The 26179-nt window shown below is 47.5% G+C and overlaps 1 protein-coding gene across 1 annotated transcript in view; it reads left to right on the top strand.

Annotated features, from left to right (window-relative positions):
- The window catches only part of dmd (dystrophin), a 1392820-nt gene that overhangs the window by 519870 nt on the left and 846771 nt on the right, over positions 1–26179 (top strand). Inside the window, exons 17-18 of the mRNA XM_034174291.1 lie at positions 6585–6692; positions 6909–7088. Coding sequence (XP_034030182.1) covers positions 6585–6692; positions 6909–7088 — 288 coding nt within the window. The remainder of the gene's footprint in view (positions 1–6584; positions 6693–6908; positions 7089–26179) is intronic.

Here is a 26179-nt window from a genome sequence, read left to right on the forward strand (position 1 = left end):
TGCACAGTCATCTGTAAATATAGTTACATTCATGGACATGTGTTTGAAACAACTGGCTATTGCTAAATTCCTTCCGGAGGAGAGGACTGTGTGAATGTAAGTACGCTAAGGAGATGAGCAAGGAAAATCCAGCTATGGTGAGTTGACATGACCAGAGTCGTGCTGGGTTGAAAAGATCAAATTGCCGATTTTAAATTGATTATCATTTTAATTACTCAACAAAAATATAAACACAACACTTTTGGTTTTGCTCCCATTTTGTATGAGATGAACTCAAAGATCTAAAACTTTTTCCACATACACAATATCACCATGTCTCTCAAATATTGTTCACAAACCAGTCTAAATCTGTGATAGTGAGCACTTCTTTGCTGAGATAATCCATCCCACCTCACAGGTGTGCCATATCAGGATGCTGATTAGACACCATGATTAGTGCACAGGTGTGCCTTAGACTGCCCACAATAAAAGGCCACTCTGAAAGGTGCAGTTTTATCACACAGCACAATGCCACAGATGTCGCAAGATTTGAGGGAAAGTGCAATTGGCATGCTGACAGCAGGAATGTCAACCAGAGCTGTTGCTCGTGTATTGAATGTTCATTTCTCTACCATAAGCCGTCTCCAAAGGCGTTTCAGAGAATTTGGCAGTACATCCAACCAGCCTCACAACCGCAGACCACGTGTAACCATACCAGCCCAGGACCTCCACATCCAGCATGTTCACCTCCAAGATCGTCTGAGACCAGCCACTCGGACAGCTGCTGGAACAATCGGTTTGCATAACCAAAGAATTTCTGCACAAACTGTCAGAAACCGTCTCAGGGAAGCTCATCTGCATGCTCGTCGTCCTCATCGGGGTCTCGACCTGACTCCAGTTCGTCGTCGTAACCGACTTGAGTGGGCAAATACTCACATTCGCTGGCGTTTGGCACGTTGGAGAGGTGTTCTCTTCACGGATGATGCAAAGGAGATGTGTTGCACTGCATGAGGCAAATGGTGGTCACACCAGTTACTGATTGGTATCCCCCCCAATAAAACAAAACTGCACCTTTCAGAGTGGCCTTTTATTGTGGGCAGTCTAAGGCACACCTGTGCACTAATCATTGTGTCTAAACAGCATCTTGATATGGCACACCTGTGAGGTGGGATGGATTATCTCAGCAAAGGAGAAGTGCTCACTATCACAGATTTTGACTGGTTTGTGAACAATATTTGAGGGAAATGGTGATATTGTGTATGTGGAAAAAGTTTTAGATCTTTGAGTTCATCTCATACAAAATGGGAGCAAAACCACAAGTGTTGCGTTTATATTTTTGTTGAGTATATATATAATACAACATTGAAAACACTCGGTTTGACCCTTAAATGCTACAAACTTAATCACTTATCGTTCTTTTTTACTTGCAGAGACCCTGAAGTTTATGTTGATGCCAAGCAAGACTCAGGAAAATGCCAAGATTAATCATACTACAGCGAACAAAAATTATTGAGTTTTGCACCAGACCAAGAGTGTCAATTAATACAATACATTGTTGCAGGTAATAAAACAAAACTGTCCACTGTTAAACGGAAAAACTACTTAAACGGTGACCGTTTAATTCACACAGTAGTTTTTTTTCGGTTCCGTGAGACAGCGCTCGAATGTTTTCTGGTGTGGACTGACTTTTCAGTCAGCCTTTTCCACCAGCACTCGCTGTGCGGCTGTGGGAAAAGTTCTGCCGCAGCGTGTTGTGCTGCTCATGCGAGTATTTGTGGGGGAGATTGGGACCATTGTACCTGGAAAATTTTAAAATTTATAGCCCTCTGAAACACTATTGCCTGCCAGATTTTGTGAAGTAAAGCTGTAGATTTTTTATTTTTTTTTAATCTTTGTTACAGCCTTACTTTGAAGCCAAAAGAAACAAGGTATCAGGCCAAAACTTGGAAGCGTGTAAAAATGTACTTCAGGAGCAATGAACCAGGTGTAGAGACCTCTGGCACCCCCTTATGGTTGCCCTGGATGTGTTCAATAATTCTGCTCAACAGCATGTTTGTAAAATAAAAATACTAGTCTATCATTCTGGGAGGGGGATTGGTCTATGCCATCAGTCTTTTAGCCATCATTATTAACTACCAATACTTTGTACTTAATTTGCTGTCAAAGTCAATATAATACTAGTATTAATATGTTGTATAACTAGACAATCAGGTAACCACTCAAAAACGGTTTCTAATAACACTAACCAAAATCAATTTGGATCGAACTGAATCAAATCAAATCAAAATAATCAATTCTGAATCTTAAGAATCGGAATCGAATTGATTCTTAAAATTTGAATCGATACCCAGCCCTAGACCAGACCCATAGCAGGCACACCATAACAGCCACAGATGCAAAAACTCAAGTGTGGGTGGATGAGCACCAACCAATATGTGGACACTCTGCAAAAGTTGCATGCATGCTTGAAGCAGGCTCAGGAAAAGACAAACACAGGATTTATTGCAGCAACTCAGATTTTACGAGACCTTACCACACCTGCTATACCATCCAGACGGATCTTGCGTCTTCTGACTTTTTCCCTTTTCCCAAACTCAAAGAACACCTGAGGGGGACCCCATTCTACTAATAAAACAGAGGTGCAAGCTGTGTATTACTGATACAGAGAGAAGGCACCCAGTTTCTTCACCAATAAGATGCAAAAACTTGTTCAGAGTTGTCATAAGTGTGTGGAAAGGGAAGATAACTATGTGGAGAAGTATTGGCACTGCTTGACAGAGAACACTCCAAGCATTTAAGGAAATTCATGTGAATATCTTGGTTGTTTTTGAAATAATTGCATCAGAGAATAATTGCATTGCAGAATTTTCCAGCATTTATTTGTTAAAAGGTACTAAAATCCACGCGACCTGATCCCAGATAAGTGGTTGAAGATGAGTGAGTGATGTACTAACATGACCCAAAATAGGAGTATTCCATTGGCTGAGGGCATCTCCGCATGCATAAGATGGCCCCTAAATTGTTCTTCATGTCTTTGAACTAGACCATGGGACATATCAAAAAAAGTCTAGGTAGACTTTGCTACCCTGGCAGTAACTGAGAAATTGTCATAAGCCACGCCCACTTCCTCAGTCACCTGGTAGTATACTCTAGGGCAGGGGTGGGCAAGCATGTGCCATGAAGGGCTGAAACACTGCAGGTTTTCCTATCTACCAATCACTTCATCAGGTGATTTCATAAATGATCAGGTGTTTATGTTCAGGGGAGAAGCTCATCAGCAACCCACCTGTTGAGGTGACTGGTTGCAAGAAAAACCTGCAGTGTCTCGGCCCTCGTTGCCCACCCCTGCTCTAGGGGTAGGGAAAACCCAAATTCCTATATCTCTAGATATATTTCCTGTGCTGGATATGTCATTGTTTTTGTGAAGTGACTGATGGAAATTCTGCAGTCTGTCTCACGGTCTGACTGATGCCATTAAACCTGTACGCACCCTGTTAATCACAGGGAACTACAACAAATTTACTTTCCACCATCAACTGAAGACTTAGTTGTCACAGATGGATATTACTTGTGTTACCAAATTCTGTTAAAATAGATTTTCATGGAGATCTGGGATGTATACATGAAGGGTTTAAGAGGAGATGAACACAGACATAATCCAGTTTTACGAGATGAATGGCATTAGGGATAGAAGATATCGAGTTAAAATTATATCACAATATTTTGTGGTATTATTGTAATGATAGGAATGCTAGTGTGGAAATTTTAGCAGCCATTGTGTTGAGGGTTGCTCTGCATTGTGTTTGTGATTTTGACTCCTCTCACTCGCTCCCCTCGGGACGTGAACTCACAATCTCTGGCATGGGATGCTGACTCTCTAACCAGAAGGCTAAAATGGCCAGAGAATCCTTTTAGCTTTTTGGGAGTGAGGTTTGCAGACATCTATTGCACAGCGACTGATGCTGGCCTCCACCACAATTGCGCTCAAGCGTGGCCAAAGACCACCATACTTCCACAAAGAGCTTTTGGAGCAGCCATACAGAAGGAAATATAGAGGGGGAAAAAACTGTATCGCTCCACACGCTATGTGTACAAAACAAACTATAATCCATTCCCAGTTTCATTATTCGTGCCTGTGAGGTCAATAATTCAAAATTTGCCAGCGCTTACAGCCAAGACCTTCAATCTTGTGCATGTACATCTCTCCAAGCAAACAAAATGTATTCCCAATATACGGTGTCCATTTATATGTTTACCCACAAAAAGTACAATAACAATATCTCTAAATGCTGCTCAATTTAGTGCAAAACGTGCACACTCTGCATCTCATGAAATGAATTCATTGTGAGAACTAGTACTTAATCTATCAAGATATGATAGTACTATCACATTATATCATTGTGTGTTGTACGGTTTGACTTTACGTCCTTGCCTCAACTTCAAATGTTGCTTTCTACCATGTTAATTTTCTATCATGTTACTGTTCATACTACATGAGCTGCCCACATGCAGCTCATATGTCAACAAATCATAAACAATATATTTAATATTGTGCGATAATACCGCTAATGGTATGATAGGGCCAATTATCGCAATTGAATGCCTTTATATATTTATGCTTTCTCTGTGTGGAATTGGAGTGTGGACATAATCTCGTTGTTGTTGCACTCGTGTAATGACAATGACAATAAATCTCATCCATCCTTCCATAATGAAAATGTAGAAGTTGATTGGAATAAGCATTATTAATCTCTAACAGCCATATCTCCATAAACTGATCATGGCACAATATTTCCACTCTAATTTGTAATGAGGTTTCATTGCTTCAAGACATCCATGAGGACCTGAACCCAAATTGAATTTCATTAATAATTCAAAACATCAGGAAGTACATTGAATTAATTTTCCTGCCATTTTCTGTGTAAAAGCTTCAGTACCATCCAAGACTTTATTTCACAAAGAGCTGTTCAAACACTGATAACAAATATTCATCACTGTCTAATTCAGAGGAGTCGGCAGGATTCTGCCACACACAATTGGCTGCTTCCCGGCAGAGCCCTGAGAGGGATGCTGCACTGAAGAGACAATAGCACATCTTCCAATTGATACTGTTTTTTGTTTCCCCTCTTCATCTTATTTCTGACTTCCCTGCTTCATTTCTTACCTCTCTGCCTTTCGTCAACGTTTTTGTATTTTTTATCCTTTGTACTTTGTCCTATTTTTCCCCCAAGATTCATGGTTTAATGTGACACAAGTAGGCAGTAATGCAGCATTTTGTGCAGTTAAATGTGTGTTCTTGAAGATACACACTGTAGTGGTCACAATAAGCTAGCAGATAACAGAACGATGAAACTATTGTTGAATGAACTTCTTCACATAATGATAAAATGCACATGTAATAATACAAGACACACAGTTCTTTAATGTTGTTCAGCTTCACTTGAAAATAATGAGTACTGCAGGTAGACTGGAGATTAGATTATCTCACCAAATGGCCACCATTTATTTTATTTTGAGGGCATCACCTCACACTCACAGGTCAGGTCATGTCTGGGAGTGTGCACTGGTGCTGGCCCGTGGTCTCATCCACCACCCCTATGCAACTGTCCGGTTTTTGGTTGTCTCAATTGTAGTGAGTCTTGAACTTGCTGAGAGATTTGCTTAAGTCAGCAGTCATGTTCAAGTATCTGGAGGCTCAACGCATGAGGTGAAGAAGCATCTAGGAGTTAAGAGATCATTGGACAGAGTTTTTTGAAGATGCTGACAATTTTGCAGGAGAACAAAGGTCCAAGCGATAGGCAGCGTGGTGGCAGATAGATGGCTATTTTCAGGAGATAGGACTGGACCATTCGCCTGCCTGGCTCAGTCAAGACTGTGTAGTTATTTACATTTTACAGCTCTTATATTCAGTTTAATTTGGATATTTCTTGCTTTTAAAACTTTTGGCTTCTCTTCAGTCATTGGCTGTATCATTTGATATAAAATGACACTGACTACAGAGGCCTGATAGAAAGCTGTCTTGCATAACTGTTTATCATCTATGACCAGGAGCAGGAGATGGTGGACTCAATCAAGTACTTCTTTAACCAGTTTGAAATTGGACAGGTCACACATCATCAGAGCAAGAACAGATAGTTGGCCTCTACAAAAACTGATGTGTCTTGAACAAACTATTATACCACTTCAACAATGAACTATGGCCAAAAACAAAAACAACAAAATCTCTGATGCTGTTTGATTGAGCTATGATGCTCCAGTTTTGAGAGATGATTGCAGATTAAATAGTTCAATACTGTTTTGGTGTTACTGTTTTTTTTCCATCTTCCTTTTGGGTGTAGATATATTGAATGGAGGGTGACAAACACCTCATGATATGGTGAACAACCTCTGTAGGGCCTTGCAGTACTGGTTACAGCACTTCCCACACTAGTATATGATGTAGCCAGAGAGATCTACAGTGAATATGAAAACCTCCTTAGTCTCACGGAAAACAAGTCATAGATTTGCCTTTGCCATACAAGCATCCTTTGCATAAGTTGATTCCAAGTAACTTGACGGCAGTCACTCTGTCTATTTCAGCACTCTCTCACTTCTCTTCCTGTCAGTGTTTATTTGACTCCTGGTTGACCCAGAAGGAGGACCTGGTTCGCTCTATCAAGACATCCATTCTAAAGGATCAGGTGGAGATGTTGGCCTCCCTTCGCCATCTTGCTGTGAGTCGTCCTGCTAAACAAACAAACACTTTCTGTGCTATGTCTCTCAAACAAAATTAACGTTTCAACATATAAACATATTCAAGGAGAAGTTGCCCCTGTTTTTTTTTTTTTTTTTTTTTTTTTTTTTTTTGAGTTTCGAGTTGTGCAAATTTAAACAAACATTCCATTGTCACTTTTACATCCAATGTTTGGCATGGTTGTATGTCCCACCAGACGGTTAAGGCAGAAATGGAGATGAAGTGTCCCACCATGGACAAACTGTGCTCCATGAGTAATGACCTGCTGTCTACTGTCAAGAACAAAGAGGTGTCAAGCAAACTGGAGGCTAGGCTGGAGAATTTCGCCCAGCGCTGGGACCGACTGATCCAGAGTTTAGAAATGAGCAGCTCACAGGTGCAGCACACTACACAGAAACACACTCCCACACACACACACACACACACACACACAAATATTGGTATGCCTGTGTGTGTGGGGGGGGGGAAACTGGCCCAGACACCTTCCTCTAGTACTCAAAGGACTCTGGGCCAGTTTCCATCAAACTTGCTGTATGCATTTAGATTGGCTCCATAATTTCCCTGAAGGGGTTTGTTTTAACAAAGGGCAAGGCTTTTTGCATCGAATGTCAAAATTTTGGTTTATCTTTTTATCCCCCTACTCCTCCGTTGTCCAATGGCCAATTTGGGCCAAACGTGATATGTAAATGACCCCCAAAATTGCCCTTCAGGGTTTTGGTTTGTCAAAGGTCAAGGTTATTTGGGTCAAAGGACAAAATTATTATTTTTCATGATGGTGTCTACCAAACTTGGCACACAATGGGTTCTTGAATTGCCCAGGCGAGATCAAACATACCAAAGGTCAATCATATGGGTCAAATTCATTGGTGACAAAGGCCAAAACTATGTTTTTTTTACTCTGATTTCCCTCAGTCTTGACATACATATGGAGTGGGTTCCAGAATTGCCCAGAAAGGTCAAATTTGCCAAGGGTCGCCATTGCAGTCATGGTCGTGTGTGCTTGTCTATTGCCAAACTTGGTATGTCACTGAAGGTTGGCCTCAACATTGCCATTAAAAATGTTAATTTTGACAAAGGTCAAGGAATTTGATTTTCAACCAAATTTAGACCAAATGTGACATACATTTTGGTGGATTCCAGGATTGCCCAAGCGAGGTCAGCCAGAAGTCAATCATTTGGGTGGAGGTAAACTTCATTGGGCTCAAATATCAAATTGTTGAAGTTGTTATTGTTGTAGTTGTTGAGGGGTCTAGATGACCTAGTTTTGACCTAGTATTAGTAATTCACTTCATATATCCTATGATATTCGAAATTATAGTCAAGAATGAAGCCTTGGCTCTTTGCAATTTGCAATTTTTTTTTTGTATGTCACCAGGCAGGGTATGCTTTTGTCTGTGCATATTTGTTAGGTCATTTGTAAAATTACTGTTGTGTGGGCCGCCAGAAGAGGATGTACTGCTGGCCCACCACCAAAGGGCGCCCTGCCTGAAGTGCGGGCTTCAGGCACGAGAGGGCGCTGCCGCCACGGACACAGCCGGGAGTGACAGCTGTCACTCATTAATTCCTGACAGCTGTCACACATTCTTCATCATCGCACTCCATAAAGACCAGACGTCATCTCCACCTCATCGCCGAGATATCATACTTCATTGGAGGTAATATCCTCAGCCGTTTGTGTCTTTTGCAATATATCTGTATATTGTGAGTGTTTGCAGGAGTACCGGTTCCTTTTTCTGTGGAGGCTGAGTGAGTGCAGGACGGCACTCTTTTCCCCTGAGGAATCACTGCGGTACTCTGCAACATATTGAGTGAGAGGTGGAGGTGGCATTCCCACCGCTGTTGTTACTGGGTGTACACACACCCACACTTGACTGTCTTTGTTCTTCGCCAGCAGTACCAGATCCGACAGTCGGGGACGGTGATCACCTGGGAATTCGGGACTTGGCGGCTCCAGTATTCACCAGGTTCTGTGGGGGCGGAAATCGTGTGGTTCCGGCTCTTCTCAGGACAGACGTCTTCTATCCTCGAGCCTGCCCACACGTCACCTTTGTAATTTGACTGTAATTATATTCTGAGATTGTCTGTATGTTCGTTGTGCACGTTTCACAACATTAAATTGTTACCTTTTGGCTCATCTATTGACCGTTCATTTGCGCCCCCTGTTGTGGGTCCGTGTCACTACACTTTCACAACAGGATATCTCGGCCAGCGTCATGGACTCCGAGGGGCGTCACCCGGCTGTTGAACGACCAATGGGAGAGCAGGGAGCGCAGGCGTCTGCAGGAGGCGTGATTGGTGAGCTACAGCACATTCTCACCGCCTTTACAGCTCGGTTGGATCAAATGATCAAGCCTTGGTTAACGACGTCTTGCGGGACTTCCTGCACCGATTCGTCTTCGTATATCTGGACGATATTCTCATCTTTTCTCCGGATCCTGAGACCCATGTCCAGCATGTACGTCAGGTCCTGCAGCGGTTATTAGAGAACCGACTGTTTGTGAAGGGCGAGAAGTGCGAGTTTCACCGCACGTCTTTGTCCTTCCTGGGGTTTATCATCTCCTCTAACTCCGTCGCCCCTGATCCGGCCAAGGTTGCGGCGGTGAGAGATTGGCCCCAACCAACAAGCCGTAGGAAGCTGCAACAGTTCCTCGGCTTCGCTAATTTCTATAGGAGGTTCATTAAGGGCTACAGTCAGGTAGTTAGCCCCCTGACAGCCCTGACCTCTCCAAAAGTCCCCTTCACCTGGTCGGATCGGTGCGAAGCCACGTTCAAGGAGTTGAAACGACGGTTCTCTACTGCGCCAGTTTTGGTGCAGCCCGACCCTAGCCGCCAGTTTGTGGTTGAAGTGGACGCCTCTGACTCAGGGATAGGAGCCGTGCTGTCCCAGAGCGGAGAGACTGATAAGGTTCTTCACCCGTGTGCCTACTTTTCACGCAGGTTGACCCCGGCTGAACGGAACTATGACGTCGGCAATCGAGAACTCCTTGCAGTGAAAGAGGCTTTTGAGGAGTGGAGACACCTGTTGGAAGGAGCGTCTGTGCCGTTCACGTTATTCACTGACCATCGGAACCTGGAGTATATCAGGACCGCCAAGCGGCTGAACCCCAGGCAAGCCCGCTGGTCACTGTTCTTTGGGCGTTTTGACTTCCGGATCACCTATCGCCCAGGACCAAGAACCAGAGGTCGGATGCCTTGTCCCGGGTACACGAAGAGGAGGTCAAAACTGCACTGTCAGATCCACCGGAGCCCATCCTGCCGGAGTCCACTATCGTGGCCACCCTCACCTGGGACGTGGAGAAGATCATCCGGGAGGCCCTGGCACGGAGCCCGGACCCAGGTACAGGTCCGAAGAACCGTTTATACGTCCCACCAGAGGCCAGGGCTCCAGTCTTGGACTTCTGTCACGGTTCCAAGCTCTCCTGTCATCCAGGGGTGCGAAGGACTGTGGCAGTTGTCCGGCAGCGCTTCTGGTGGGTGTCTATGGAGGCTGACATCCGGGAGTATATCCAGGCCTGCACCACCTGTGCCAGGGGCAAGGCTGACCACAGGAAGGCCCAAGGACTACTCCAACCGCTTCCTGTGCCTCATCGCCCCTGGTCCCACATCGGCCTGGATTTCATCACGGGCCTCCCGCCGTCCCAGGGCAACACCACCATCTTCACGATAGTGGACCGATTCTCCAAGGCGGCCCACTTCGTGGCCCTCCCGAAGCTCCCAACAGCCCAGGAGACAGCAGACCTCCTGGTCCACCATGTTGTCCGTCTGCATGGGATACCCACCGACATCGTCTCAGATCGTGGTCCCCAGTTCTCCTCACACGTCTGGAGGAGCTTCTGCAGGGAACTGGGGGCCACCGTGAGCCTCTCGTCCGGGTACCATCCACAGACGAACGGACAGGCAGAGCGGGCCAACCAGGAACTGGAACAGACCCTCCGCTGCGTCACATCTGCGCACCCGATGGCCTGGAGTAACCATCTGCCCTGGATCGAGTCTGCGCATAACAGCCAGGTGTCTTCTGCCACCGGCCTCTCCCCATTTGAGGTGTGTTTGGGGTATCAGCCCCCGTTGTTCCCCATGGTGGAGGGAGAGGTCGGTGTGCCCTCGGTCCAGGCCCACCTCCGGAAGTGCCGTCGGGTGTGGCGCTCCGCCCGTTCTGCCTTGTTGAAGGCCCGGACGAGGGCGAAGACCCATGCAGACCGCCGGCGATCCCCGGCCCCTGCTTACCAGCCCGGGCAGGAGGTGTGGCTGTCCACGAAGGACATCCCCCTCCAAGTGGACTCCCCCAAGTTGAAGGACCGGTACATTGGACCTTTCAAGATCCTCAAAATCCTCAGTCCTGCCGCAGTGAAGCTCCGACTCCCAGCTTCACTGCGGATCCACCCGGTTTTTCATGTGTCCAGACTCAAGCCTCACCACACCTCACCCCTCTGTGCTCCCGGTCCGGCGCCGCCTCCTGCCCGGATCATTGACGGGTTGAGGGGGGGGTCCTGTTGTGTGGGCCGCCAGAAGAGGATGTACTGCTGGCCCACCACCAAAGGGCGCCCTGCCTGAAGTGCGGGCTTCAGGCACGAGAGGGCGCTGCCGCCACGGACACAGCCGGGAGTGACAGCTGTCACTCATTAATTCCTGACAGCTGTCACACATTCTTCATCATCGCACTCCATAAAGACCAGACGTCATCTCCACCTCATCGCCGAGATATCATACTTCATTGGAGGTAATATCCTCAGCCGTTTGTGTCTTTTGCAATATATCTGTATATTGTGAGTGTTTGCAGGAGTACCGGTTCCTTTTTCTGTGGAGGCTGAGTGAGTGCAGGACGGCACTCTTTTCCCCTGAGGAATCACTGCAGTACTCTGCAACATATTGAGTGAGAGGTGGAGGTGGCATTCCCACCGCTGTTGTTACTGGGTGTACACACACCCACACTTGACTGTCTTTGTTCTTCGCCAGCAGTACCAGATCCGACAGTCGGGGACGGTGATCACCTGGGGAATTCGGGACTTGGCGGCTCCAGTATTCACCAGGTTCTGTGGGGGCGGAAATCGTGTGGTTCCGGCTCTTCTCAGGACAGACGTCTTCTATCCTCGAGCCTGCCCAGACGTCACCTTTGTAATTTGACTGTAATTATATTCTGAGATTGTCTGTATGTTCGTTGTGCACGTTTCACAACATTAAATTGTTACCTTTTGGCTCATCTATTGACCGTTCATTTGCGCCCCCTGTGTGGGTCCGTGTCACTACACTTTCACAACAATTACTCAAATTATAGGCTTGAAAGTAATGCTTATCCTGCTGTTCTGGATAAAACATCCTCCTGAACCGCAGGGTGGAGGCTCTCTCCGCACAGATGGCGGCGAGCGCTCAGGGCGCTGCTGCAGCTCGTCCTCCTGCCGACCCTGTGCAGAATATGAACGTTCCAGTGGTGGTTCAACAACCCCTCCCACCATCCCCTGAAGCATACATAAGCCCTCCTGAGCCGTACGGAGGTTGTGTGGAGACGTGCGCGGACTTTCTCATGCAATGTTCGCTCGTCTTCGCACAACGTCCCATCATGTACGCGTCAGATGCTAGTAAAATAGCTTATGTGATTGCTCTGCTTCGGGGTAAGGCACGCGCCTGGGCTACGGCGCTGTGGGAACAGAACTCACGGTTGTTATCAGCATACACTGGGTTTGTGGGGGAGTTCAGAACAGTGTTTGATCACCCTAACAGAGGAGAGACCGCTTCAACCGTGCTGCTGTCAATGAGACAGGGACGCGAGAGCGCAGCCGCTTATGCAGTCAACTTCCACATCGCGGCTGCGAGGTCCGGCTGGAATAACGTTGCGCTCCGCGCCGCCTTCATAAACGGACTGTCGTTGGTTCTGAAGGAGCAGCTGGTAGCTAAGGAGGAACCGCGGGATTTAGATGGGCTTATCAATCTCGTTGTACGGTTAGACAATCGGTTGGAGGAACGCCGTCGGGAGCGAGGCGAAGGACGTGACCGGATACGCACCGCCACTCTCCCTTCCGGGTTCGAAAAGGCGCCGCCCTCCCCACGCTCCACAGCCACAGCGCTCCGTGGGGTAACAGCTCCCCCTGCTGACGTTGTTAGGGAAACGCACAGGGCCAAAATGAGGAGGCTGATCCGCGGGGAGTGTTTTCTCTGCAGCTCAAAGGAGCACAATACAGAAAACTGCCCCAAACGGCCCAAAACGACAACACTCGCCCTTAGAGACTGGGCTAAGGGGGGGTCAAAACATTCAATTGAGACACACACAGATTGCCACACGACTCCCAGTCACAATCCTGAGCGGGGATTTAACCCTTCAAGCCCCAGCACTGGTGGACACAGGGTCAGAAGGGAATTTGCTAGACAGAAGATGGGCAAGGGAGGTAGGGCTCCCTCTGGTGGCGCTTCCTTCGCCATTGCAGGTTCGGGCACTAGATGGCACCCTCCTCCCTTTACTCACACACAAGACACAACCAGTAACTCTGGTGGTGTCTGGAAACCATCGGGAGGAGATTGAGTTTTTTGTAACTCCTTCTACCTCCCGCGTGATTTTGGGCTTCCCATGGATGTTGAAGCACAATCCCCGGATTGATTGGCCGTCTGGGGTGGTGGTTCAGTGGAGCGAAACCTGCCATCGGGTGTGTTTAGGATCCTCGGTTCCTCCCGGTTTACAGGCTAAGGAGGAGGTCAAAGTCCCTCCCAATCTGACAGCAGTGCCGGTTGAGTACCACGATCTTGCTGACGTCTTCAGCAAGGATCTGGCACTCACCCTTCCCCCGCACTGTCCGTATGATTGTGCCATTGATTTGGTTCCAGGCGCTGAGTTCCCGTCCAGCAGGCTGTACAACCTCTCACGACCTGAGCGCGAATCAATGGAGACCTACATCCGGGACTCATTAGCTGCCGGGCTGATCCGGAACTCCACCTCCCCGATGGGGGCAGGTTTCTTTTTTGTGGGCAAGAAAGATGGCGGACTCCGTCCATGCATTGATTACAGGGGGCTGAATGAGATTACGGTTCGCAATCGATACCCGTTGCCATTGTTGGATTCTGTGTTCACCCCCCTGCATGGAGCCAAAATCTTTACTAAGCTGGATCTTAGAAATGCGTATCACCTGGTTCAGATCCGGAAGGGAGACGAATGGAAGACGGCATTTAACACCCCGTTAGGTCACTTTGAGTACCTGGTCATGCCATTCGGCCTCACCAACGCCCCCGCGATGTTCCAAGCCTTGGTTAACGACATCTTGCGGGACTTCCTGCACCGATTCGTCTTCGTATATCTGGACGATATTCTCATCTTTTCTCCGGATCCTGAGACCCATGTCCAGCATGTACGTCAGGTCCTGCAGCGGTTATTAGAGAACCGACTGTTTGTGAAGGGCGAGAAGTGCGAGTTTCACCGCACGTCTTTGTCCTTCCTGGGGTTTATCATCTCCTCTAACTCCGTCGCCCCTGATCCGGCCAAGGTTGCGGCGGTGAGAGATTGGCCCCAACCAACAAGACGTAGGAAGCTGCAAACAGTTCCTCGGCTTCGCTAATTTCTATAGGAGGTTCATTAAGGGCTACAGTCAGGTAGTTAGCCCCCTGACAGCCCTGACCTCTCCAAAAGTCCCCTTCACCTGGTCGGATCGGTGCGAAGCCACGTTCAAGGAGTTGAAACGACGGTTCTCTACTGCGCCAGTTTTGGTGCAGCCCGACCCTAGCCGCCAGTTTGTGGTTGAAGTGGACGCCTCTGACTCAGGGATAGGAGCCGTGCTGTCCCAGAGCGGAGAGACCGATAAGGTTCTTCACCCGTGTGCCTACTTTTCACGCAGGTTGACCCCGGCTGAACGGAACTATGACGTCGGCAATCGAGAACTCCTTGCGGTGAAAGAGGCTCTTGAGGAGTGGAGACACCTGTTGGAAGGAGCGTCTGTGCCGTTCACGTTATTCACTGACCATCGGAACCTGGAGTATATCAGGACCGCCAAGCGGCTGAACCCCAGGCAAGCCCGCTGGTCACTGTTCTTTGGGCGTTTTGACTTCCGGATCACCTATCGCCCGGGACCAAGAACCAGAGGTCGGATGCCTTGTCCCGGGTACACGAAGAGGAGGTCAAAACTGCACTGTCAGATCCACCGGAGCCCATCCTGCCGGAGTCCACTATCGTGGCCACCCTCACCTGGGACGTGGAGAAGATCATCCGGGAGGCCCTGGCACGGAGCCCGGACCCAGGTACAGGTCCGAAGAACCGTTTATACGTCCCACCAGAGGCCAGAGCTCCAGTCTTGGACTTCTGTCACGGTTCCAAGCTCTCCTGTCATCCAGGGGTGCGAAGGACTGTGGCAGTTGTCCGGCAGCGCTTCTGGTGGGTGTCTATGGAGGCCGACATCCGGGAGTATATCCAGGCCTGCACCACCTGTGCCAGGGGCAAGGCTGACCACAGGAAGGCCCAAGGACTACTCCAACCGCTTCCTGTGCCTCATCGCCCCTGATCCCACATCGGCCTGGATTTCGTCACGGGCCTCCCGCCGTCCCAGGGCAACACCACCATCTTCACGATAGTGGACCGATTCTCCAAGGCGGCCCACTTCGTGGCCCTCCCGAAGCTCCCAACAGCCCAGGAGACAGCAGACCTCCTGGTCCACCATGTTGTCCGTCTGCATGGGATACCCACCGACATCGTCTCAGATCGTGGTCCCCAGTTCTCCTCACACGTCTGGAGGAGCTTCTGCAGGGAACTGGGGGCCACCGTGAGCCTCTCGTCCGGGTACCATCCACAGACGAACGGACAGGCAGAGCGGGCCAACCAGGAACTGGAACAGACCCTCCGCTGCGTCACATCTGCGCACCCGATGGCCTGGAGTAACCATCTGCCCTGGATCGAGTCTGCGCATAACAGCCAGGTGTCTTCTGCCACCGGCCTCTCCCCATTTGAGGTGTGTTTGGGGTATCAGCCCCGTTGTTCCCCATGGTGGAGGGAGAGGTCGGTGTGCCCTCGGTCCAGGCCCACCTCCGGAAGTGCCGTCGGGTGTGGCGCTCCGCCCGTTCTGCCTTGTTGAAGGCCCGGACGAGGGCGAAGACCCATGCAGACCGCCGGCGATCCCCGGCCCCTGCTTACCAGCCCGGGCAGGAGGTGTGGCTGTCCACGAAGGACATCCCCCTCCAAGTGGACTCCCCCAAGTTGAAGGACCGGTACATTGGACCTTTCAAGATCCTCAAAATCCTCAGTCCTGCCGCAGTGAAGCTCCGACTCCCAGCTTCACTGCGGATCCACCCGGTTTTTCATGTGTCCAGACTCAAGCCTCACCACACCTCACCCCTCTGTGCTCCCGGTCCGGCGCCGCCTCCTGCCCGGATCATTGACGGGTTGAGGGGGGGTCCTGTTGTGTGGGCCGCCAGAAGAGGATGTACTGCTGGCCCACCACCAAAGGGCGCCCTGCCTGAAGTGCGGGCTTCAGGCACGAGAGGGCGCTGCCGCCACGGACACAGCCGGGAGTGACAGCTGTCACTCATTAATTCCTGACAGCTGTCACACATTCTTCATCATCGCACTCCATAAAGACCAGACGTCATCTCCACCTCATCGCCGAGATATCATACTTCATTGGAGGTAATATCCTCAGCCGTTTGTGTCTTTTGCAATATATCTGTATATTGTGAGTGTTTGCAGGAGTACCGGTTCCTTTTTCTGTGGAGGCTGAGTGAGTGCAGGATGGCACTCTTTTCCCCTGAGGAATCACTGCGGTACTCTGCAACATATTGAGTGAGAGGTGGAGGTGGCATTCCCACCGCTGTTGTTACTGGGTGTACACACACCCACACTTGACTGTCTTTGTTCTTCGCCAGCAGTACCAGATCCGACAGTCTGGGACGGTGATCACCTGGGAATTCGGGACTTGGCGGCTCCAGTATTCACCAGGTTCTGTGGGGGCGGAAATCGTGTGGTTCCGGCTCTTCTCAGGACAGACGTCTTCTATCCTCGAGCCTGCCCAGACGTCACCTTTGTAATTTGACTGTAATTATATTCTGAGATTGTCTGTATGTTCGTTGTGCACGTTTCACAACATTAAATTGTTACCTTTTGGCTCATCTATTGACCGTTCATTTGCGCCCCCTGTTGTGGGTCCGTGTCACTACACTTTCACAACAATTACTCAAATTATAGGCTTGAAAGTAATGCTTATCCTGCTGTTCTGGATAAAATCTAAGGGCCCTGTCCCACTGGCGTTTAGGAGGATTTGCGCATGAAATGAGGAGACAAAAGCTGAGCGTCCGCAACAACGGTGGGCGGAAATGACAAATGTCCCAGGGTGGATCAGCGAATACATGAGGAAGAAAAGCGTATATAACAGGGAACAAAAGCAAAGGTGACCGCGGAGGCGCCCCCATGAGGGGCACAGCGGCCGTGATGCACTCGCTTCATCCATGCCCACTCTGTCTGCATGCGCAACATACCATTTGTGACCGTGATGTGGCCGTGCTGGGCACGCGTCATATCTGTTTTGCACACTGTCCCGGTCCACCGCCAAGCCGCGCCAACCCGGTTGCGGATATCAGCGGATGACAGAGGATATGCGGCGCGTTGGTTGTGTATGGCCTGCGTATGTCTTCAGTATGTGTTCAGGCAGTGATGCGGATCTCATCCGCAGCAGGATTTTTGAGACGCTCAAAAATCCTGGCTGCGGACATGTGTACCTCTGCGGATGATCACGGACGTGTTCGGATTACGGCCGACTCATACAGGAATGTTACACGGTTATTGCGGTTGTTTGGCAGATGTGGGCCACATTTGTGCGCATTCCATCCGCAAATCCTCCTAAATGCCAGTGGGACAGGGCCCTAAGATCTGGGTAAGACAACAGACTGGATGTGGATTCTGTATCATAAAAGCTTAAGGCCAACCTGGAACAATGGGCAGTGGCAATAATTAAATTTTATTAGGGAATGTTGGCATAATACATTTCCAGACAACTTGTTGATAATGTTAGATTTTGGGTTTGAATCAACGCAATTACATTTTGAGGGAGAGTGTGCAGGTGCAGTCTGCTTTGGACAGAGACAAAGAAAATGTGATAATTTTGCACTTCCACCACAGAAGTATATAAAAATGTAGGACCTCTCTTGACTGCCAATTCTAACCATAAAAAGATAGAGGATTGACGAGTGTAAGTAGGATCAATGTGAGCCATCACTGTGAACCTTTTTTAGTATCTCAAATGGAAAAGTGCTACACAAACCCTATATGCTGTTTCAGCAAACATTTCTTAAGGTGTTTTCACATTTTTTTTCACTCCATATTGGTCCATGTGTTGATTTTTGCCATACAGGAATTTTTGATGGCATTATTCTTTTATCTGCTCTGCTTTCATTTGCAACATTACCCATGTCACTAACTTGACTGAAGGAGCTGCCATTACTTCAGTCTTGAAAGTATTTAAAAAACGAACCAGACAGCCACATTTGACAGGTGACAGTTTTGTTGCATCATGCTACAAATTAACCAGTCATGCAGATCACAAAATGAATCAGTCAAGGCCTGGGTTTAAGAACAACCTCCTATTAGTACTGGCAGAAATTGAGCAACTATTGAATGAGAGAGGCAGGGAAGAAGAAGAAGAAGAAGAAGTGTGAAAATGAGAGTCAGGACGTTGGATGTTGGCAGTATGACTGGTCAAGGGTGAGATTTGGCTCATATGATTGAGAGAAGAAAGATGGATATACTCTGTGTACATTACAAGAGACTAAGTGGAACGAAAGTAAGGCCAGGAACATCAGAGGTTCAAACTGTTGTATCACCGTGTGGATGAGAGGGGAAATGGTGTGGGGTCATTCTGAAGGAATGTCTGAAAGGTGATGAGTGTGAAACTGGAAATTGAAGGGATGATGATGAATATCATCAGTGTATCATCATATGCCCCACAAGTGGGTTGTGAGAGAAAGAAGGTTTGTGGAGTGAGTTAGATAAGATGGTAGAGAGTGTATCCAAGAAAGAAAAAGTGATTGAAGTGGGCTTTATTGGGCATGTTGGTGACGATAACAGACGTGATGAGCAGATATGGTTTCAAAAAGAATAATGCAAAAGGGCAGATGGTGGTAGATTTTGCAAAAAGGATGGAAACGACTGTAGTCAACATGTATTTTAACCAGGAGGAGGAGCACAGGTTGACATAAGAATGGAGCAAGGCGTACACAGGTGTACAATGGCCTTGTCCACACAGAAACAGAATTTTCCCAGTACAATCTTTGTCGTTTTCAAAAAGTGTTCCGTTAACATGGCACTGTTTCAAGAAATGTCTAGGGCCATAACAAGCTACTGCAAATGGCTGAAAACACTGTAGTATGTGGCACTGTAACACTTGAAAACAGAAGATGATATGGGGCACGTGCATAAAACTTATGTGCTGTAAACAAACCACCAAGTTACAATGTAGCAGCAGAATCGAGAGCTTTACAAATCAGCACACTGAGTAAATATAAGTCTGTTAATCTGACCTGTTGCATTCTTTCAGTTGGATTCATCATCACAACCTGCCAAAAGTTGTCCTCAAAAGACACCCTTGTTTCAAAAGACGACATCTGGAATTCTTTATCATGGAAATTGCTTGTGAATAAACGCAGGGTGGAGGTGTTTTTAAAGAAGTCCCTAGTTTTGTTCTTGGTTTTTGCCGTCGATACTCCCAGCCTGGAGCCTAAAGTCTGGGTCCCACCGAATAATGAAGGATGAAGAAGGAGCCATGCATGGGCGTGTCAGTGATTATTCACAGAATGACCCACGTTTTCATCTATTGCCTGGGTCCCACCGAATAATGAAGGATGAAGAAGGAGTCACGCAGCATGTTTTCTTTGAGGCACCTTCATAGCGGATACGTAATAGATGAAAACATGGGTGATTCTTTGAATAATCACTGACACGCCCAAGCGTGGCTCCTTCTTCATCCTTCATTATTCGGTGGGACCCAGGTTTATCACGTATCCGCTATGAAGGTGCCTCTATGTGCCTCTCTGTACCCCGCATGTGCAACGTAGCAGCCTCTAGTGAGCCACGACCGGCCTGTCATTAGAGCCTCGAATGGCTCGCATCAGCCACACTAAGTCACGTAGTGCTGTGATAGCGCCATGATAACGCCATGTTGGCGCACGTTTAGACATGGGTTTGGTCCAAACCTCCAGCCCTCCCACACCTGGTCCCTTTAAAATGTGTGTTTTCAATTCACAGATTCACAGCAGCATTTAAAGATGTCCCATTTTTTTAAATGCAGTCCAAAAATAGACACTCTAGTACACTCCCGTGATTGTGCGCTGTGCGCCAGGCTTCTGTCCACCTGTACTACACCAGACCAGCTAGAAGCGAACCACAGGTTCCTGGAGAGCCGCCTCTGTGGTCCTCGTTGGCTCCGCGGCTCCTGGCTTTATTTCTTCTGCGGCTTAAACACACACCATAATCGCACTGTAAACTTTGTGTTCGTCTGTTTATTCTGCTAAATTGCTCTTTTGCGTGCGCGCCGCTGTTCCATTCCTGGACAGCCGCCTCTGTGTTTCAGTCTCACTGGCTTAAAATCCATCCGTGGCTCGCTGGCTTTATTTTTTCCCCTGACTTTAAACACAGTCATTTTTACACTGTGATCACTTTTAATTTTGTGTTCGTCCATTTATTTCTGCAAAAGCGCTCTTTTGTGCGCGGTGCCATTCTGCATACAGAATGAGGTGGCCGCTTTATTATATACACCTGTGGATCATTTTCAAAAAAAAAAAAAATATATATATATATATATATATATATATATATATATATCTTTATTTCTTCCGCAGCTTACAAGTCACCATGATACAACCTTTAACTTTGTGTTATGTCTTCAAAATAGGTCTTTTGCACGCTCTCCTCCTGTGTTGCCGCACAGCTCTGCTCTGCTATAGCGGCTTCACTGGAGTTATTATCTTCCATGGCTTTAAACACACATCCACTTTCACGCAGTCACCCAAATTTTAACTTTGTGTTCGTCCAATATTGAGTGAAAATTCACTCTATTGTGAGCTGGCGTTCTGCCTAAATCAGGGGTGGGCAGCGAGGGCAGAGACACTGCAGGTTTTCCTTGCAACCTATCACCTCAGCAGGTGGATTGCTGATGAGCTTCTCCCCTGAACATAAACACCTGATCGTCAATGAAATCACCTGCTGAGACAAGTGATCATTAATGAAATCACCTGCTGAGGTGATTGGTTGTAAGGAAAATCTGCAGTGTCTCGGCCCTTCATGGCACATGATTGCCCACCCCTGGCCTAAATGCTCGTTTGAAGCGTGATGATGAGTCACTGCCTCAGTGCGCACAAACAGCGGAGCTGATGTGATCCATTAACAAAATACTAAATCAACATACTTTTACATACAACAGACATCAACATGCAACAGACATACTTTTACAGCTAGGAACTGTTTTATCAAGCTATAAAAAACAAACATTAAAAATAGTTACCTTAAGCCGTTCCACATGGAGCAGGAAAGAGAGGGAAAAAAGTGTCCAGATGAAACAGTCCAGAAGTGATTAGAGGTGTTTTCAGCATCCAAGGTTTGGCAGAAAATGATTAATCTGCGACAAAATAATTATTTCATATAGAGTCCAGCGCACAGAGCAGGTGGAATTGTGTGTGCAAGAGGGCAGCTGTCAGGGTGGGCAGGTGGCAGGCACCTGAATTGTCAGGACCCAAAATGCAAACTCGCTGACTAGGTGTGGATGTTGAAGAAATCATGGTCTTTAATACAGGCTCTGGTTCGGTACACAGGTGATCAGTTGGCGAGGCAGAAGCACAAACAGGGTCAGGCAAAAACGCACTCATGGGCAAGCTGGGTTCAATGGCACGAGCAGACACAGACATCATGGGCAAGGCAAAAGGCGCAGTCAAAAACACAAAGCAGGGTCTGGATACACAGTGAATCAAAAACAGGACTAGAAACAGAGCTGGTAAGCGTGCAAAGACAACAAACGAGCAAGGGTGTGGTGGCTGGGTGGAGATTAAATAAGACACGTGTTAACAAGGTGCACCTGAGGAACAATCAAGAAGGGGCGTGGCTAGTGAACGAAGATACTACATTGTGCAAGACAGTGAGGGAGGACAACACAAGGTGGAGTGAAGAAAAGACAAAGATTTGTGAACAGGTGTCAAGAGTGTGACTAAATGAAAACACAAAGCAGACAGAGTTAAAGTGAGAGACAGGGACACATAGCAGGTGCAGAGAGAACTTAATCAACTGGCTGTGAGAGATGAAGACAGGAATGCAGGTGCAGGATGTGGAGTGAAACAGAAATAAGTACAAAGCTACAATTGAATATAATATTACTAAACAGGAATCAGACATGAACATGAGAACTGGACTAAACATGAACTGGTGAGAGACTTAACAGGACAGAAAAGCAGACCGGAGATAAACTAGATAACACAGCTCAGAGAATAATAAGAAATTAAACACCATGACAAAACTAAACTGGAACTGGCAGACAAACTCCTGACAAAGTGCAAACAGAAATGAGAACAGCAAAAATAGGCAAACGATAACTAAATGATAACACACACCGTTAGAATGGAACTGAGACATGGCTAAAGTATTAAAGTAACAAGGAAAGAAAGTGACAAAGCAAACAGAACTGAGAATAACCATAAGATGAAAATAATATAACTAGCGAATCAAAACACGAACCAAGTGACAAGAAAAACAAGACAGAACATGATGAAAATAATTACTAATAATTCAAAGCCGCAGCAAATGGGAAACCATAAAAAGGGGAAAAATAAGAGCTCAGCGCCCTGACCTGGCCCAATCACTGACAGTACCCTCCCCCCACGCGGCTGTCACCGGACGGCCGCAACAAAAGAAACCGACACTGGGAGGGCGGCGGGGGAAACCCCAAGGAGGCGGGCAGACAGGGATGCGGGAGACAACCAGGAGGACCACAAGGCATGAGACCCCATGGGCAATTAACCCCGCGCCCGAACCCGGGGTCAGAGAGCCTCGGGCGGAAACCGGGTTGTACAGCAGCAATAAGAGGACAGACCCAGACTGGAACCTGGCGCCAAAACAGGTCAGGGGACTGGGGCACGGCTAAGTCAGGAGGACGACCAGGAGGTCCACCACGGTGAACCACAGCTTCAGGGGGCTGACCCATGGGGAACTTGGACTTAACGGAACATGCAGGGACTGACACTGGCCTGGAACATGGGAAATCACAAACGGGGAGAGCCCGGTCCCTCTGGGTGGAAACCACCATCCAGAGAACCCCTACCAACAAACCAAGAAAAACGGCCCAGTGTAAGTCCAAAATTAAATAAGATGGAAAATCGTGCACCACCTCAAAAAACAAATTCCAGACGCATTTGAACAAACACGAGAACCAGCGGGTCAATAACTCCAATAGAGGCTTTACCAATCCAAGTAGAGATTCATAGAGAGAAATGAATGGGAGCTGAAAAGAGACACTTGACCATATTGGAGAGGTAACACCAGAGGCCCAGTTGACCCACAAAACTCCCTGTCTCAGAAAATGCGAAAAACTAATTTTGCTAGAGGATCTAAGCATAAAATCGGTCCACACCCCATGAAAAGACTGTGCTGCTGTTTGAGACAAACTCGATTTCCCCAAGTGGTAAACCTCCCTCAGAGGAAATATGCAGAGCCATATGGGGCACAAAATTTACATTAGTTTCGTGATCTGCAGACTCCAAGCACATAGTTGCACAACCAAAAAATGCAATATGGACAACCCCCAGTAGCCTGACTTAATAACCAACCGCAGAAAAGACATATCGCCAGTTACCGGGCCAAGCTTGAGAACCATGCCTCTTAGTAAATGTGACCAGGAAAAATTTAGCCTAAACAGATCCAAGGCTGTATTTAAAAGGAAAATTTTAGCAGAGAACCAGTACAGGTACTCAACTACTGCAGAAATAGACATAATTCCCACCCAACTAGTATTCACTGGAGGGGACCAGTAGATGGAAGCACGGTTATACCACTGCATAATACTTGTGGTAAATCTTGGCCTCAGAAGAAGCATACCTGAAAAATGTCTCAGATTCTGACACAATGTTTGCAGTAGGTGTTCCATGATGTCACAAACAAGAAAACAGCTTTGCATCAACAAGAAGAAAAGGGTAAAGTTGTTAACTGACCCATAGTCACAGTGTGCAGTGGATGCAGGCAAGACAGATACTGGTGCAGGCAGCTGAGGCTCTGGGACAGCAGCACGGCGCAAGCATTGACCCCCCTCTGGAGCCGCCGCTGGTGTGTTAACCCCAGAGCGTGAGGTGGAGCTGACGAATGCCGATGGAGTTGATCCAGATGATTTGCGCGACATTGTGGGCGTAGCTTGAGGCAAGAGCTTCAAGGAGGGCTGAGAAAGCAGTTCTAATTAAGTTGTTGTTGTAGAGCTTCGCAGCGCGTGGTCCGACGACGCCTCCTCCATCATGTGTGCTGAAGCCGAACTGATAACATTGCTCATCGTCATGGTACTCACAGAAACCTTGATCGGAGTAGCGGAGGAGATCTGAGCAGACTGAGTGAGCGTTGAGAGCATAACTGCCGGCTCAATTGGCACCATTGCTGAGTCACCGAGCTTGTGCGCTGCGATTTGCGGCAGTGCCATGAAATGTCCTGATGGCTTGATGGTCGGATCAGGTGCAGGAAACGGAACCGCTGGTTCTGGAGAACTTTCCACCGTCAAGGGTTCAGGCAACATTGGAGCTTCAGACTGTCGGGGTGCACAGCTTGTCAGAGCCGGTAGCAGCTGATGTGACCGTAGCTTACGTGGAGAGGGAACGGGAGGGGAAAGAGGAAGGAATCGCTGACAGCAGCCGCTCAGGTCACTGCAGCTTTACCATACAGCACCAAAAATAGCCTCTCAGGTCCTGCGAAGCTGCCAGGCGCACAGATAATGGGCTTTTAGCAGACTCGTAAGCACCATGCAAATGCCTCTAAGCCGTCACAGTAACTCGTACACAAATTGCGCCACGCTGTTGTTGCTTAATTTTGAACATCTTGAAATTAGCGCCACGCTCAGAGAGGAGCCTCGTTAACTGAAGATAATGCCTCTAAGAGCCACTCAGAGCCACGAAACTCCCATGATAGTTGAAAAAACCCTCTCGTAGCAAAGAAAACATGCTGCGTGGCTCCTTCTTCATCCTTCATTATTCGGTGGGAGCCAGGCATAACAGACAACAGACTGCTCTGGCTGCATTTCCCAGCTGGAAGAAGCCACCACTTGTCCCACCACCAACAACAAGAAAAAATAACATTTTAAAAGCTGAAAGTCTTTTCTGCAATTATTAGTGTCACAACAGTCCCTTTATTCAAGCCATCATTCACCACAGCCATTCTTCATTTCTCCAGCATTCTGCTAGTAATGAAAATAAATCTCATTAAGGATCCTACACAGGAGATGAAAGCTGAAAGAAATTGCATACTGTGAAGTGAGTAAAGAGAACTGGCTGAGACTGACCTGGGGAGGTGGAGGTCCACTGTGGACAGAAGGGAAATGAAAGACACTTGACACAAGACTGAGTACATGTGCATGAATGAAGGGGAGCACAGTGGACTAATGCAGTTGCCAGGAGTAGAGGTGGTGAAGAAACCAGCTATAATGGATGGCTAAGAAGTAGTGGCATTAATAAAAAGACACGAGATAGAGCTGGATGTGGTGAAGATGATGCAATTTCCTCGAGAGTGATGAGGATGATAGCACAGAGGAACAGCACAGATCAGATTGCTTGGAGACAAGTTCAGAGAGGTGAGATTGAGATGCTTTGGACTTGTACATAGGAGGGACACGGAATGCAAGGAGAAATATGGAGCCACCAGCCAGGAGGAGAAGATGGAGGTTTATGGATGTGGTGAAGGAGAACATGCAGGTGGTTGTTACAGAGGAAGATGCGAGTACAGGGTGAGATAGAAAGAGATTATCTGCTGTGGTGACCCCAATGGGAGCAGCCAGATGCGAATTCTAGAATTTAAAGCACATGGTAATAGCATTAGTTTCACCATTGCAAACACAATCAGCACCTTACACTATACACTCAGTGGTTGTGTGTAAAAAGACAAACTCATGTTCACACTAAAAGATCAGCAGGGTTCACTGCAGCTTTACCATACAGCACCATACTGTTTTCTGAATAAATTATGTAAATAAAGTCCAAGACATATTCAGGGACTTGGAAAATGTTCATGTCTCCATCCTCTGACTCATCTAAAGACAACTGCCTGTCAAAGTGATGATTTGTATTAATTATAACGTAATGCTAAAATACCCTCGGCCGTATGAGCGTTGTCTTCTTTATAAGTTGTAGTTGTTTATTTTGTATCCTAGTGCGAACTATATAGATAGATAGATATACTTTTATTTTGTCTTACATACAATTTGTACATGTTCAGTAAAACCTGTCTATTAATCAATCCATCATAATCAATATTTATCTTTTTAATGGCATCTACAGAAGGGCACGTCT

Source organism: Thalassophryne amazonica, chromosome 1 (genome assembly GCF_902500255.1).
Source record: "Thalassophryne amazonica chromosome 1, fThaAma1.1, whole genome shotgun sequence".
Lineage (NCBI taxonomy): Eukaryota > Metazoa > Chordata > Actinopteri > Batrachoidiformes > Batrachoididae > Thalassophryne > Thalassophryne amazonica.